The sequence below is a fragment of the Cydia splendana genome, chromosome 7 (assembly GCF_910591565.1).
Source record: "Cydia splendana chromosome 7, ilCydSple1.2, whole genome shotgun sequence".
Lineage (NCBI taxonomy): Eukaryota > Metazoa > Arthropoda > Insecta > Lepidoptera > Tortricidae > Cydia > Cydia splendana.
Window position 1 is genome coordinate 19,950,623 of NC_085966.1, and position 16,929 is coordinate 19,967,551.

At 39.5% G+C, this 16,929-nt stretch overlaps 1 protein-coding gene across 1 annotated transcript in view; it reads left to right on the forward strand.

Moving 5' to 3' along the window:
- The window catches only part of LOC134792314 (protein draper), a 50,786-nt gene that overhangs the window by 13,746 nt on the left and 20,111 nt on the right, over window positions 1-16,929 (forward strand). Inside the window, 10 exon segments of the mRNA XM_063763582.1 lie at window positions 409-596; window positions 9,761-10,056; window positions 10,627-10,870; window positions 11,526-11,657; window positions 13,254-13,371; window positions 14,306-14,517; window positions 15,362-15,507; window positions 15,870-16,020; window positions 16,490-16,596; window positions 16,698-16,859. Coding sequence (XP_063619652.1) covers window positions 508-596; window positions 9,761-10,056; window positions 10,627-10,870; window positions 11,526-11,657; window positions 13,254-13,371; window positions 14,306-14,517; window positions 15,362-15,507; window positions 15,870-16,020; window positions 16,490-16,596; window positions 16,698-16,859 — 1,657 coding nt within the window. The 5' untranslated portion in view covers window positions 409-507.

Below are 16,929 nucleotides of genomic sequence, written 5' to 3' on the forward strand. Positions count from 1 at the left end.
AAAGAGTTGAATTAAGTAAATATTGTAATACCACTTTTATTTTGGCCAATAGCATAGTGCTTCTAAGCTTACCTGGCCATACTTTTAACCTTTTGACCGCCATTTGAAATATCCATGTGTCATGCAAATACGAATAAAATTAGAAACCTTGCACGTTATTTTTACTTTGTAGGTAATAAAACAAACCGTTCTTGGCGCTATGGGCACGGCAACACACGAGTTGTCATGACACCTTAGATTTTTGACATTCAAAGCTTCGCAGGCGCAAAATCTACTTGAATCTATTTTGATTTCCCATTGGATTGGATTGGAATAAAATTACTACTCTACAAGTCTACACAATACCAAAAGTTTCCATATAAAGTTTCATGAGAGTACTACTTAGTAACAGTGGCCCTTTAATTTCAGATCTCCGGCATCGTAAAAGCCTACACTGGCGCAACATTTGAATGCACATTGTGACGTAACACCGTAAACAATAGTGTTATGGCGCGGGCGTGAGTCGAGATGTGGCCGAAGGTTGTGGCGGTCTTGGGGCTCGTGGCGGTGGCCAGCGCCATCCTTGAGGGCCCCAATGTCTGCATGAGAAATGAACCGTGAGTATGACTTTTTATTGTTTAACCTTGTGCGAACGGTGATAGCACATCCCTAGCGTGATGACAATCTATATGTTTTGTCAGCTCACTTCAATGAGTTGCCGAGCTATGATGGAAGGTTGCCGATTAGTGTTGCTTGGGTTTGGGGTACTGGCGGTGGCCTACGCCACCCTTGAGGGCCCCAATCAGTATATAAGAATTGAACCGTATTTTTTGTCTTTTTATACAGTTTATAAATATATCAATATCAAAGGACAATTTTACATAAATCGACCTACGACCCCCTAGGTTTACTAGCAATAATTGTAATTCTTAGGGTAAAAAGAGGAATAGCGCCGGATTAACTAAACTGAATTAAACTCCCTAATGGAAAGCACTGAAACAATAATTGACTGCGATCCGTCTAGACATATATTTATAAATGATCCCCCCTGTGGTCGACCCATTTCAGCGACATCCGCGCAACGTGGATCCGACCTAACCTTGTATCACTAGCCTAAATTTTGTTTTATTTCTTAATTTATTTTTTCAAGAACTACGAAAAGAACTCGTATTTTTTAAACAGTCATTAAATCACGGCAATATTTTTGCAAATTTTAATATATGTCCGTTTCATACATTTAGAGAAAAACGGAGATGGGCATTAATCGATTAATTTTTTAGTTAACTAATCAATCGATTAAAAATATCAATCGTCATTTTTAATCGCAATTAATTTAGTTGCGATTAAATTAGTTGTGAGAATGTACAACTAACAACTAAATTAGTTTTAGTTTCAATCGACTAAATTTCACGGTTAAATCTATATTAAAACAATGTCATCGCTGGTTTTTGCATTTTTTATTAAACTTGCAATATGTAACTAAAAGTTGGTATGTATGTACATTGGAGGTACTCGTATGTTGTACCTGTGTTGGTTTGGGTAGAATCTTGCAGCTTTTTAGCGGATACCTTCAACCGATTGAGCTAAAATTATGTATACACGTTTAATTTGAAATGCTTGAATGACAATGTAATATTATGGGCAATTTTAAGTATTATTTTTACAATTGACATTGATTAACAACAAAATACAAAGTTTTATTTATAAAATTGTGTTTTAAGTGTCAATGCATAAAGTACCCAATTTTTATTTACCCTTAGATAAGAGACATTTTACACTTCATAAAAATGGTCAAAATATAGCAAGTAACACATGTACTATTTCATTTTTATACATGCGTTAAGATGTCCTAATCTGCTGGCTGTCAACATAGCCATACCGAGGTTTTCCATTTAATTAGCTTCTAACATTAGTCGCGGAAAAAATAGTCTAACTAATTAGTCGATTACAAAAATTAGTTCTCCGTAATCAATCGGCAACTAATTTAGTTGCAACTAAATTAGTTGCACTCTATACAACTACGATTGATCAGTCGTCGTTTTCAATCGTCAGTCGCAATTAATTATTTTAGTCTTAATCGTTAATCGTTAGTCGATTACATTTTGCCCATCTCTGGAGAAAAATAAGTTTTAGGGTTAAATTGATGCCGTCAGGTTCCAGGAGGCAGTAGAGTGATAAATATTTGTATGAAGTATTTTCTCCTCACAGAGCCTCACCTGGTAATATTTTCGAAAACAAATCTTTGGGGCCAATGAAAGGCTTTCCTGCAGCCTGCTACACCCTTTCTAACATGTCACTCTCTTAAGGGGCCCACTGATTACCAGTCCGCCGACCGATATCGGCCTGTCCGTTAGAAGCAAAATTTGACAGCTCCGAACAACTGACAGGCTGATATCGTCCGGTGAACTGGTAATCTGTGGGCACCTTTAATAAGGCTTACTCGGCTATCTACACCGGTGTAGGTAAACATTGAACTGAACATGCAGGTAAAGGTCTAATGCTACTAGGAATTCAAGAATGCTACATGTTCCATACATCGTCCACACTATTAAATTGAATGACCTTTGGTAAACGTTATTACATAGACATAAGGTCCACAGATGATTAGTTAGTTTTGCTGTTATTACAACGCTTGTTCCATTCGTCTTTGTTCATTGCGTGCGTGGTTAGGATAAGTTATTCAATATATTTCATTGACACATCCGTGATTCACCCGGCCAGTCGTTAGGCTAGATTTTACTCACAACTCACAGACGTAATAAGGTAGTTAACTTGAATGAACATATTTCGCGTGGCAAGTCAACGGTGATGTACGAGTATGACTATACATGACCGTTGATATGTGACTACATAAAATAATAATATTTATGAACGCTGATTGAGGAGTTGCTGTTTAATTTGAATATTATTAAAATTTTGTAATTTTCCTGAGCTTTGCTTTTCAATCTTTCCATACCAAACATTGCCTTCGTTTGAAAAATGAGTTCAGTTTGCAAAAAAGCAAACGGAATCACTGTTTTTAAATCCGCTACGTATGTTTGGCATAGTAGGTAATATTGAGGATGTAGTTATATCGCAGCATAGCTGTTTAATATTGTCAGCTTGTTGCATGATAATTATAATATAGCTCGGCCAATTTTAAATAATTGTCGTTTCGTCTGTACAAAGAGTACAAAGCATTTTTCTGCATATACCAATACCCCTTTTTATTTTATTGGATACAGCTTACAAACTTAGCATTAGTTTAAGAGATCTTATCTAATGGATAAGATATATTATATTTACTTACTATAAAACCTGTTTTGTAAATTTTCAATGGTGTTGGTCTTCTACACGTTATATGTTTAAGGTTTTGCTTAAAAATTACAAAATATGTCTTGATTGTGAGTTCGTCAAATAGGTATAACTAGAAGTAGACATTACAATTGTATGACCAAATATGTAACTATACTGCCTACTAGTTCTCATGTTTATGACATTTGTAATTGTTTTAGCATGTGTTTGATGACCCACTTAAGGAAACTGTTTTGCGTAAAGAATGATTGTATTGTAAACAGCCATTTAAAAATACTAGTCGAGTAGCAACTTATTCTCTGCCAGTTCCTAATAATTATTATAATTATTGTATTGGTTATGCAAGATCGCATGCTTAGTTCCACTGCCATAGTGCGATACCACATAGCGACGTTTTGCAACGATGCAACAGGGCGTTTTAAGAATTTGCAATTTGCACTACATTACATTAGGGGGAAGCCCCGTAACCACGGACGGCATGATATACATTTCTGCACTAGAAATCATTATTATTTTCTTGAAACTAACATTCATTTATTCATATTTTATTTAGAGTCTATTTTGCAGAGTGTCGTGGTCTGATATTCTGAACTCGTGATTTTTGTCGTAACTTATTGTGAAATTTCCAAGCGTAGTTTCCAACTGTAACTGATATATATGATATGGAATGGTGTGGTATGGTGGCTGGTATGGTAGTGTATAGGAGCTCAATCGCGACAGTATGCCCATGTGCTCTTTGAACTATTTGTAGCGATGCATAACATAAACATATTTTGTAAAAGAATCGGCGAACATATGTTGTGCGTTTACCAAATATATTTACCAACGAACCGGAGATAAGCCATTGCAGATGAGTCATCCTTTATACCTATTGTTTTATGCAAAAACAATTAGATAACCGTTGACCTTCGAAGTTAAACTGCGATACAATAACTCGGTCAGTAGAAGCGACTAAAAGGCACTCTGTTCTTGACCTGAGAATGCGTAAAATGCTTTTTTTATCGGCACGAAAGTCCAATGTGCACATTAAATAGAATATCTGCATCAAGGTCGAAGTGCAATGGATTATCAAACTGAGTGTGACTGTTTTATCTTAACTTCTATCGCTGCTAATTAATGTAAGCTTACTTTGTAATGAGTGTTAATGAGTTTCTTAATTTTCTTCAACAAAGACCTCTTTCCTCTGGACGTTTACTTTTGGATATAGAATAGAACCCAATTACCCATACACACATCATTCTTAAAATTAGATTTAATCATTATCACCTGAAATATTCCTTAGGATCTCTACAATACTGATCAGCATGCGCTGTCCTCATTCTACTCGTACAACGGTTTCCTACCTGCTGCGCCCTCCACTGTAGGGTTGCCATCTCTAAATTCGCCGAACCCGGCCAAAGACTTCAAAAAACCCGGACATATGGCGTAAATTGCATTTTTCCCCGGACGTGTACTATTTATACGGTTTTTACCTACTTTGTACACAATAATGCCGGTAAATAAAGGTTGTTTCCTCCCATAAAAAGTGTCCGGGTTTTCCCATAAAAAGTGTTCGGGACACTTTTTGAAAACCGGGGGAGGTTCCACGGCCCCAGGACGGCCTCCAAACTAGGACATATCCGGGGAAACCCGGATAAATAGCAGCCCTACCTCCAGGTCGTAGTTGCCACGGAAAAACCTTTCTGCCCTAATAGCTGGAGTTCTCTCAGCTAATGTCAACAACCTTTTCCACAGTGCTTATCATATATTTCACGTTAACTGCAACTACTCCCAGTACCTACCTCAATATCATTAACATAAGAGTCTGAAGTAGGAACTCATTGGTACTGCATATGTATCTACGCCCTTTTAACTAACTAACGGCCGTATAGGTTTCTCTCTCGATATCGTACTTTGTTTGGTTCCCGCATATTGTGCCACATTACTGTTCATTTTTGTTTGTTTTTTATTTCACTGATTGTTGCTGATCGGTGACAAATTTGCACTTAATGGCCATTGTAATAAGGCGGATGTATGGCTGTGATACCGTACGGTATTCATTCAGGTCATTTAACTTTATATCTGAACTCCCTTCCCGCTATTGTCTCCTTTGTTTTGTCCATATTATATGGCGGGGAGTACAAACAGTGACAGCGTCTGAGGGGAACACAAAGCACTTGTCCCGATTGAGTTTTATTGGGATAAAATCAATCCATCCTACTTACAACAACCCGTTCCGATGTTCGATTCAACTAACCGTGTACCTATTTGTAAATAAATATCTATATTTATAATCAATTGATATCCGTTTGTAGCGGTAGACCGATTAGATTTTGGCCTGAGTGTTCAGAAAAAACGGTTTTAACGGCCTGACGCAGTAACTCTGCCTACGAAGCTGGAAAACTGGGTTCTAATCCCGCATATTTGTGTGCTCATCACAAATAATTGTTCCTGAAATAAGAATGCTTTCTATGGTATTTACGTTTTTATTATTTACTAGCGACCCGTCCCTGCTTAATTCGCACGGGTTAACAAATTATACACCTAAACCTTCCTCAAGAATCACTCTATCGATAGGTAAAAGCCGCATGAAAATCCGTTCAGTAGTTTCTGAGTTTATCGCGAACATAATATAAACACACAAACAGACAGACGCGGCGGGGGACTTTGTTTTATAAGGTGTAGTGATTTATTGTGTACGCCGTACTCAAAGTATGTACAAGTTTCGCTTAGCGCAAACTAAGGTCAAACCTATGTAAGATTGTGTCGAAATAAAATAAGACAAAGTGTATCTGACTTATGCATATGGTATCACGGCTTCTCTGTATCAGAACGATTGGCAAATATTTTGATCGCGAACATGTTATTTTAAATTGAATTCACTACAATGATGATAATATGTGAAGGCCAGACCGTGCAATATAGGCGAAACAAATGTTCCAAATGTAAATACAAGTTCGGTATTTCCTGAAACTAAACACGCCAGTAAACTAGTTTCATGTTTGTAAAACAGTTCCTATTCATCATAATTGATTGAACGCCATTGTTCTATTATACTGCAATATGCATATTTCGCTCAGGAACAGAAACATTATACCTACTGAAAACGTTCGTGATGAGTAACCCATTCACGGAACTAGTGAAAATAAAAGATGTTTGAAAAAACTGACTAAGAGTCAAACTAGTCATATTGTCAAGAGTAAAAATATTTCATGTATAACTAGTCTGTCCGTTTTTTTAGGGTTCCGTACCCAAAGGGTAAAAACGGGACCCTATTACTAAGACTCCGCTGTCCGTCCGTCCGTCTGTCACCAGGCTGTATGTATCTCATGAACCGTGATAGATGATGATGTATTTCTGTTGCCGCTATAACAACAAATACTAAAAAGTACGGAACCCTCAGTGGGCGAGTCTGACTCGCACTTGTCCGGTTTTTTTCTAAGATCAAGTACGCCATAGTAAAGGAATGGCGAACACACTGAAAAAAAAACCTGGTACTGGTAACCAGAATCTGGTTAGCTGTACTATATTATCTTGTTGTATATGTGACGACAGGACACTTTGTAAACATAACCAGACCATTCTTGTTAAATTAAATTTGTTAATTCTATGAAGTGTATAGTAGTGGGTATAAGACTTTTAGTAAACCCAACTAGCCGGTCTGTTAATGGTTACTAAATAATACAGTAACATATACGTTCCTGTCCTGTTGTTATAACAAGGTATTCAGTATATGTAACTGAACGATTTGTGCGGTGTACTGGTTTTATATTGTTCACGTTACCAGAACGCACTGTGCTAATGGGGCTTCTAAACGAGCCATATGTTCACTGCAATATGTGGCCGGCAACTATTGGTGTCCTCTTACTCACATGTTAGAGAGGGACACTAATAGTTGCCGGCCACATATTGCAGTGAACATATGGCCCGTTTAGAAGTCCCTTCAGCGCAGTGGGTTCTGTACGGTTACCATCAGTTTCTCACTGACATAAACGCCGTCGAGAACGTAATTTACTTTCTATACGTCCCGTTTGCACTAATATGCGAGTGCGAGCGAGATGTATAGAAAGTAAATTACGTTCTCGACGGCGTTTATGTCAGTGACAAACTGATGGTAACCGTACTGGTTACGTGAACAATATATAACTAGTACACTGCTCTTCTAGTAAATACAGACAAGTTTTTAAGCACACTTATTTTTTTTTATTTTATTGATCAAATAAGTAACACAGCATTACAGTAAAACCAAGGCACTGTGACACTACAAATGAAAAAAACATTTTGTCTCCACAAAGAAAACAATAGACACAAAAATGACATACAAATTAAACATTGGATTTGGGCGACGACGTAACAGCGTGGCTCCGTAGCGTCGTCTGACTCGGCGTAGGATTCAGCAGGTTGCCCCGGAACCGCCGAAACACCACACCCTTCGGCCAGAAGTCCGCGCTTGCGATGGTGTCCTGCAGAGGCCGCGGCACGCGCACTACAAATGAACTGAAGTGCACATAGTGATGGTGCACCCTCAGCGTGTAGCCAGTCTTCCGGCGGACGTACTCCACCACCTCGTCGGCCCCGGCGAAGTAATGCAGGCGAGACACGTAGAGCGCTTTACTCGGTGTCGCAACTCGTAGGCCAGAATTAACCGGCTCCGCAGTGCCACACAGAGTTTTACGAGGCGCCCTGCGCGCCTTGCGTTTCCTTTCCACCAGTGTGAATCCCTCCTTATCCACATCGGTGCGGGAGGACTTTTCCTTAATCGGAGCCCGCACATTTCACTGTGTCAGCAACACGCAAACAACACGCACTTATGCTATACACTTGTACTAGTTTACAATAAAATTATGGACAGGATCATGGTCTAATAAAACATGGTCTTCCATTCCCAGAGTGACACGGGCCTACGTCACAATAACATAGCCACTTTATTTCAACATAACATGTTACATGGGTACATTATACTATGGTTAATAAGTTAAAATATTTCTTTATAATTTTATAATTTTCATTTTTAAGTATTTTAGCTTAAATTTTACAATAACACGTCATTTTTAATTACTCGTTAGCAATATCTTCCGATTCACGAAAAAAATTTCAGACTTTCGGGTAATTCTGTTTATACTACTGGCAACACAGGATAGCGCTGTGCACATTTGACAATTCGGATCTCGGAACGCGTGTTAATTGTTATTTCCTTCTCGCTCAGTGTCAGCAGTCGCAGTGTTTTCCAAACTTTTCACGTCGTAAGCTTGGTAATTAATGTGTAACTGTGAATTAGTTTTTTAAACGTTTGTCTTGTATAGATAAATAAAGTTTAATTTAATACATTAGATTTGTTTTATTTTACTATGTTTCTACATGAATAACTTAAAATTAATGCCGTTAAAATAATTTTCACCGTTGGTTAAAATTCTCCCACATTTCAAAGTTTGAGAACCTGTAAACAGCATGATGACGTAGGCGCGTGTCAGTTAGGGCATACGCGAATCTCGGAATGGAGTACCAGGCGGAGTATATTATTATACCATGGACAGGATCTACGTAAATAAAAACATCGACCGGCCGCAACGTAAGACGCTGGCGTAATGGCTGCTTGCGCAATTCCTTTCTCCGCCCCCCGCCACCCGCGCATACACCGTGGTGTTGGCACAACTGTTTGATTCGTTCAGACTACAATGCATTATAGTAACCACAACATAATAACTTGTAACGTGTACACTCGTATCTTTATTTTTACATATCAATAGTTAGTGTTACGATGCATATATTAAACGAGACAAACGTTTAATATTTACAACACTTGCATCTTTACATATACAACGAAATTGTAAGCAGTACTAAATTGCATTTAACTAGAATTAAACAGTGATGTTTAAAAAACAAGTTTTACACGATACAACATTTTTTGTTATTACTACCGGATTTTAGTAGGTATAACTATATTTTTAATTACTATACGTTCTGGTAGTATTGTAGAAAATTATTTTTTTCCGTGCATGATCTCAGAAATCGGACAGGCTATATCTACTGCAGAAGCTAATACTATATATATGTATGGTACTAGTTTTTGCCCGCATCTTCATCTGCGTGGAATAATAATGATGATGATGATGATATTTGATAAAAACGATCCTATGTCCTTTCCCGGGTTTCAATCTCTCCCTTACAAAATTTCATCGTAATAGGTTCAGCGGTTTAAGCGTTAACAGTTAACTGACAGACGGTTACTTTTGCATCAATGATATAAGTAGGAATATAAATGACAATGCAATGAACGCCGATTATATTAAATATAAATGTGATGATTATTGTATTTAAACTGCAAAAATGTAAAAGTAGCTTATGTCACTTTTATAACAAATGAATTGGATGTAACTATAACGATACTTTTGAATTGTAATAGTCACAAACGCAACAATTGATGCTGAATGTTTATATAAAACATAAATATTATCAGAACTCCAACTCCACTGTCCGTTCATGCACTTATCGCTTCCATCCTTTCCAGATATACAACGAAAGTGCGCGTAACCGAACAACAGCCGTACCAGGAGAAAGAATACTCCTGGTGCTTCAACGTCCCACCACGATGTTCCAAATACCGAGTCAAGTTCCGAACAGTGTACAAGACACAGATCCTTGTGAAGTACCGGCCGGTTGAGGAATGCTGCGCGGGATTTGCTCCGGATACGAACGGGGAGCAATGCGTGCCTGTGTGCGTGGATAAGTGCGTGCAGGGGAAATGTGTCGCGCCGAATACGTGCGCGTGCGATCATGGGTACGGGGGACCGGCTTGCGATATATGTGAGTATAGACTTTCAGAAGCTTTCATCTTCAGACTATACAGTGTACACGAATCACTCTTGATATGCTCTACCATGACAACGACCATCGTTTTTAGGTGGTAATGTAAAATACAACTGAGCGAGCCTCAGTGTCTGGTATCATTGTTTTCTTAAATCTTATTGCAAAGAGGGTCCTCCAGTGGTCATTTATTAAGAGTGTGGCCGTTAGTATTCTTTTTAGATTTTTTTCCAAAACTACGGTACATCTATGAGACACAATTTTAAAAGCAAAGTTAAATAAGTTAATAATGCACACAAGTAACATGGTGTCATAGGCGATTTCACTATTTTCATTTCCAGAGCTTAATCGCTAGAGCGATTGCCACTTACTAAGTGTAACTCAGGATTAATTCATATTCAACGTTACATGGTTAATAAGGCAATATTCCTAATTGGTGTGCCTTTTAGGTTGGTTATTGATGTTTTTTTTAACTCCTGATCACCGATTAAATTTCATCGTGTAGGTATATATTTCCTACATTTCCGTTTCCAGCCAAGAGCCACAGCTAATCAAATTCTACTGTTACAGCCTGCCCAAAAGGCAAATGGGGCCGCAACTGCCAGAACTCGTGCCAATGCCTGAACGGCGGTACGTGCGAGCCGTTAACCGGCGAATGTGCCTGCGCGCCGGGTTGGCGAGGCGAGGCCTGCGAGAAGGCCTGTGCGGCGCCGACGTTTGGCGACAACTGTATAGAGACGTGTCAATGCAAGAATGGTACTTGTGATGCGGCGAGCGGGGCTTGCGAGTGTGTGCCAGGCTTTACGGGGCCGCTGTAAGTGTTCTTATTTTTAATAACAAAACTTCCGTGAGACACAGACATACTTATTAAATATATTTAAAACGGGTCACTCACGTATTTTAAGTCGAAAAACGCTCGACATGTTACATACCATCATCATCATACGTATACATGTTGTATACGTGAGTGACCCGTTTTTAATATATTTAATATGTTCTTATTTTTAATTTAGGAGCTTGCCATATTAGATAATATGCTGCTCCTGTCCCTTTTTACAATGGTTCCCAACAAAAAAACTCCATGACAATAGGGACCGTGCGCGTTGGAGGGTCTGCCATCTTGTGGCCTGAATCGGAAACATATGTGCAGGTACACATGTAGGTACATTGCCAAAGCAAGTGCTACAATCTACCGTTCTCGTCGCTACGTTTCCTTGTGCATAGTAGGTTCTGCCATCTTGTGGGCTACATCGAAAGCATAAACGACACATAGCCAAAAATCTAACTGCTCCTGCTGCCCCCTATAGTTCATGCACAGGGCCTATAGGTAATAAAATATGTGAACTTAAACATGGATGTGCAAGCAAGATAGGATAGTCTTTATGAACATTTTGGTCATTCTAATGACAAAAGCTTTGTACATGCGCTTCTCATGCATACTGGTTTTGACAGAATCATGTTGTGAACAGGTGCGAGGAACGCTGTCCAGCTCAAGTGGCCTGCCCTCAAGGCTGCCGATGCCAAAATGGCGGAAAATGTCATCCACTCTCAGGAGAATGCGATTGCGCGCCCGGCTGGAGCGGTGAGGTCTGCGCTAACAGGTAAATATATTCACAGGCCGGATAAGCCAATACCGAAATCATTTTACATTTGTGCGCACTACATCTCATACGGATCAATACGCCAACGCATGACATGGTGAAATATGAACTTTTGTGGGACAATATCTTCATACTACTTGGCAGCTGCCAAGTGCCAACTGTTTAATAAGCATTATGTCCCACACCCATCAGGGCGGCGCCACCGTCATACACGGAGGCCACGGAACGAATACATGGCATATTGAACTTCCCGTCGCGTTGCTAATCGAACTGAGATTCTGTCAGTCAGTAGAGCTAGACAATCTGAGGGCCTACCGCGAACCACATTCGACGGGTTGCCTCTCTGTCGTACTTGTAAATTCATACGTAAGTGTGACAGGGAGGCAACACGTCTAACGTGGTTCGCGGTAGGCCCTCAGTCGTCGTGTGATGAGGTAATTCTAGTCTGGGAGGGAACGAAATTGTCCGGTCTGTATGTAATATTACTTATCTCATATACTAGCTAAATTAGTATTGTGGTGACAGTAAGTCGTAAGTAACTCCATTTAGTAGTGATTTGTGATCTGCATAATTTATTAAGCGTTCTCGTCTGCTGTGTCAAAGTACATACTACAAAAAATAGCCTTGTGCAATGATGACTCAACGCGATATTAAGACGGGAAATTCATTTGAGAAAACTATTCGTAGGTACTTCGTTTGCGAAACTAGACACTTCATATATTTTTTACGATTTGACGAATGGTTTGCAACTGACTCCAACGACACGCCTAACTAATGTGGCGGTTATATTTTTTATTTGGACTTATTTTTTACACAGCTCAGAAGGCAAACAGCTTTTGGCGAGTGGGCAATTTTCTAATAAACGTACCCTAAATTCGTGTCAAGCGTGCGTTGATCGTTGCACCCAAACACGGATGATGCCCGAGCGTGTTGCGAAATTCAATATGCAATACTCGTATGCATGTTATGTGCACTTGACTGACCTGGATCGCCAAATTGATGCGCTGTTGAATTTTGTTACCCGTTGTTGTTATTTTATTTTGAGCCGTTTATGTAATTTAATTTATCGCCTCGAATCCTCCTTGGTTATAAGTATTATGTTGCCTCCCTTCAAAGTTTGTCTTGATAGAAAACGAAGAAAATCTACGACATTTTTTTTGTGGTTTTTTAGTAGTTTACACTCTAAGCACTCTTTTTTAATTTTCATTCAATATGGAAGTAAAAATTGCAATGACTAGGGATAACAGGATTAAATTCGACATCATGAAAAAATAGATTTTGGATCCTAGATATGTGAATAGAGTTTTTAGTACTGCATAAGATCTCTTCGTTCAATTCGATCATGTCATGGTCTTTTGCAAAAAACCTAAACAATTGTTGACTCAATTCGGAGAGTAGATTACTATAGCGTAGTTCATCTTCAAAGACAAATGCAAGCGTAGGCTGCGTGCTAAAAACAAGTCCTACAGCTGTGTTAGACTAACCTGCATTAGCAGGATTGACAATTCGTTGCGATCAAGGCCCTCCATTATTCAATCGAACATGAATTACTGTCCATTGTTGCAATAATACCAATATTGGCTGTGTCATCTCCAGATGTCCATCTGGAAAATGGGGAGAGAAGTGCGAGCGGAGCTGCGAGTGCGCCAACGGCGCTAGTTGTCACCACGTCACCGGACATTGTCACTGCGAGGCCGGCTATACTGGGGAAAAGGTAATCCATGTTCAACAAGTTTTTTTTACACAACAACTTTCTGATACAAGCTTCGTTGACTGAAGACTGAAGAGGTCAGTGTTAATAATCAACTTGAGTTGAGCTTTTCAGCAGCAAAAGAAGATAAACGCTTGAGGCAGTAATATATATAGCATGCCAATGTGTCACTTAACATCAAACTCGGGTAAATCCATTCGACCCTCTCAGCAAATATGTACCCTATTACCTTTTCTTAATACCCAAATCGCACAATCTGACAGATGGATTTATCCGAGTTTGAAGTTAAGCGACTCAAATACGCACGCTCTTATTCTCTTAACGATAGAGTTGTGCTTAGTTCCTCTACCTTGTCCGCTTAGCAGCTTTTGTACCTGACTATGCAAAGTTTTATGATTTTTTTTAGAGTTGAGTGATTCTCAACTATTACATACTTACTATTCTTTAAACATACAAACAATATATTGTTTTTTATCTTTTAAACAATAGAGGTGCTTGTTGTATTATGCTAAAAAGGTTAAAGTTGAACTTTGTAAGTCTGTTTAGTAAGTGTACCTAGTTACAACACTTAAGTGGAAATCCACATTGCATCATTATTGTCAAACATTAGTACAATGTATACATACATAATAAATAATCTATGCTTATCTGTACTTCCCAAATACTAGAAACAACTATTTTACTAAGAATTCTGATGCAAATTATCTCTAAAGGGCCCACAGATTACCAGTTCGCCGGGTGAGATCAGTCTGTCAGTAGTTCGGAACTGTCTCCTTTTGCGTTTAACTGACAGGCTGATATCGTCCGGCGAAGTGGTAATCTGTGGGCTCCATTATTTTGGTATTAAGTTGCTACAAAGGTCGATTCTAAATTATTACATTGTTACCCTTTGAAACAACTGCTCCAAACAAGTCTCATATATATATGAACTTTTCAGTGCATGGAGACCTGCAAGCCTGGCACGTACGGCGTGGACTGCAACAGAACATGCGAATGTCTCCACGGCGGCGAATGTTCGCCAAAAGACGGTTCGTGTACTTGCAAACCTGGTTGGAAGGGCGCACATTGTGAACTGCGCGCTTGCCCTGACGGCAAGTACGGAAAGATGTGCGATAAGGACTGCGAGTGTGAACCAGCTAATACAGACTTGTAAGTACTTTTATAGTGTCTGACGTAATGTTCGCCAAAAGACGGCCTAAGTACTTACACACCTACTAGAAACAGTTTACAATATCAGATGGTAGTACATATGTATTTTGAAAGTCCGTCTACATCAACCTTAGTTAATATGATTTCATCGTTTTTCAATAGGTATTGCCAATATTGGGGGATTATCTGAAATGTACTTATCTTAAAATGTAGAAACGCAGCAAAATAATATTATTGTATGCCTGACAAAAGCTTTTGTTTCATCCTTTAGTTTAGATTTAGATGCTCTAAAAATAATAAGTCAAATAAAACATTGAAAATTCATTGCACAACAGACAATATGTGAGCAATTGAATGAGTTATTGCGAAATGATTGACGTAAAACTATGTAATTAATAACATACATTGCATGATTCATTGATTATTTATTGTTTATTTAACAAGCTCATTGTTGTGGTTTTTAAGTTGAAAGTCTAACAGGAAATGTATAATACACGGAAAGTCTTGAAATTATATATATATTTATTTATTATAATATGGCTGGCAAGTGGCATCTCATCCTCAAATATTTGTTTTTCAATTCCCAGTCTATTTACGAAAGTGAATGAACCAGACGGGATGAGCTGAAAGCCCGACCACCAGCGGCTATTAGGTATAATTACAATAATGGTGTCCTTACCTGCCCGTTGTGTGCACGGGTCTTTGTTAATAACACACGCGGGCACACGAACGTCTTCAGCAGCGGAGGTGAAACAGTCTCCGTGGTCGAAATCGGCCGGGAGAGTATACAAGCGTCCTAGGTCTATTCGACTCTGATAACAATTTAACAATTGATTGTTTCCAGATGTGACCCGTGGACCGGCGCGTGCGACTGTGCAGCCGGTTGGGACGGCGAGACTTGCTCGCGGCAGTGCGCGCTCCTAACGTTCGGCAAAGGTTGCCGATCCAGCTGCCGATGCGAGAACAGCGGTCTCTGCTCGCCTGTCAATGGTAACTGTAATACATATACATCTATAAGGAAAGCTAGGGAAATACTAATGGCGTTATTCATAAACGCGTTACTGGCCTGAATTAGCTTTGAATCGTTTGTCTTTATCTGTCCTTTTGACTTATGTATTTGTAAGAAAGGGATAAAACATAATTTAACTAAATCAGGGCCGTAAATTTTTATGAATAAGGGAGTAAGAACCCAGATGTGAACCATGGACCGTAATATTAATACTAGTGACTCTATAAGCTGTAGATCCCGCCACAAATAAAATGACTATTCGAAACTACTTACAGAAATTCATGAATATTTTTTTTGCATGTTTATCATTACAATTGTATACTCATGGGTTTTATTCTCATAGGTTCATGTCTCTGCGCGCCCGGCTACCACGGCATCCGTTGCCAGGAACTCTGCCAGTTCCCCTACTACGGCGACAACTGCCGCGACACGTGCGACTGCGCCAACAACGCCACGTGCTCCCACGAGACCGGCCAGTGCAAGTGTCCGCCCGGGTAAGCTTATGTTGACGTAGTAAGGTACCTCGGGTTTCGCTAGCAGTCATCCCAGTTCCCTGTCACGGCGACCTCTGAATCTGAACTTTATGTTTATGAAGTAAGGTGCTTTTTATAGATGACACTAATGACACTGATGGTACTAATGCCCAACATACAATGCGTCATCTTTAACTTTTTGACCGCCAAAGACGTCAACTGACGCGCGCGACTACAGCCTAATATCAACATTCGTGCATTCCAACAAGGCTCACGCTGACGCGCCGCACACGACATGCGTGGCGTTTAAAGGGTTAATCGAATTTTAACTTTTTGATCTTATACGTGCGATAGCGATAATAACGATAACTGTTTCGTTCAATTAACGGCGGATTGGCAACTTAATAAACTTTAATATAACGCACTTCATTTCAATTTCTTCTAAAACGAATTCATCTTTGCTTATGTTGTATTTATTTATTTATTTCAGGTATGACGGATTGAAATGTGACCGTCCATGCGACGGAAAGAAATACGGATTGAAGTGCCTACAAGAGTGCCAATGTGAGAACAACGCGCCCTGCAACCCCGTCAACGGTATGATTGAATAACTTCGAACAATGCCATCTCATTAAAGATTTTTGGGGGTTATAAATTGAACTCTAAGTCGTCCGATTAAAGTACAATTTTCTCCACAGGCGAATGTATCTGCGGGCCAGGCTACACAGGCGAGAAGTGTGAACACACTTGTCCACCACACTATTTCGGTCAAGACTGTCGGTCGCCTTGCAACTGTGGGGATAACGCCCGTGGCTGCGACCACGTTACCGGACGATGCCAGTGCGAGACTAGTTGGCGAGGTAAATACTACCTTAAATCTAAAACATAGGGTCTATATTGCGAGGGCAGGACTACCGTTCGCGAGTAGGT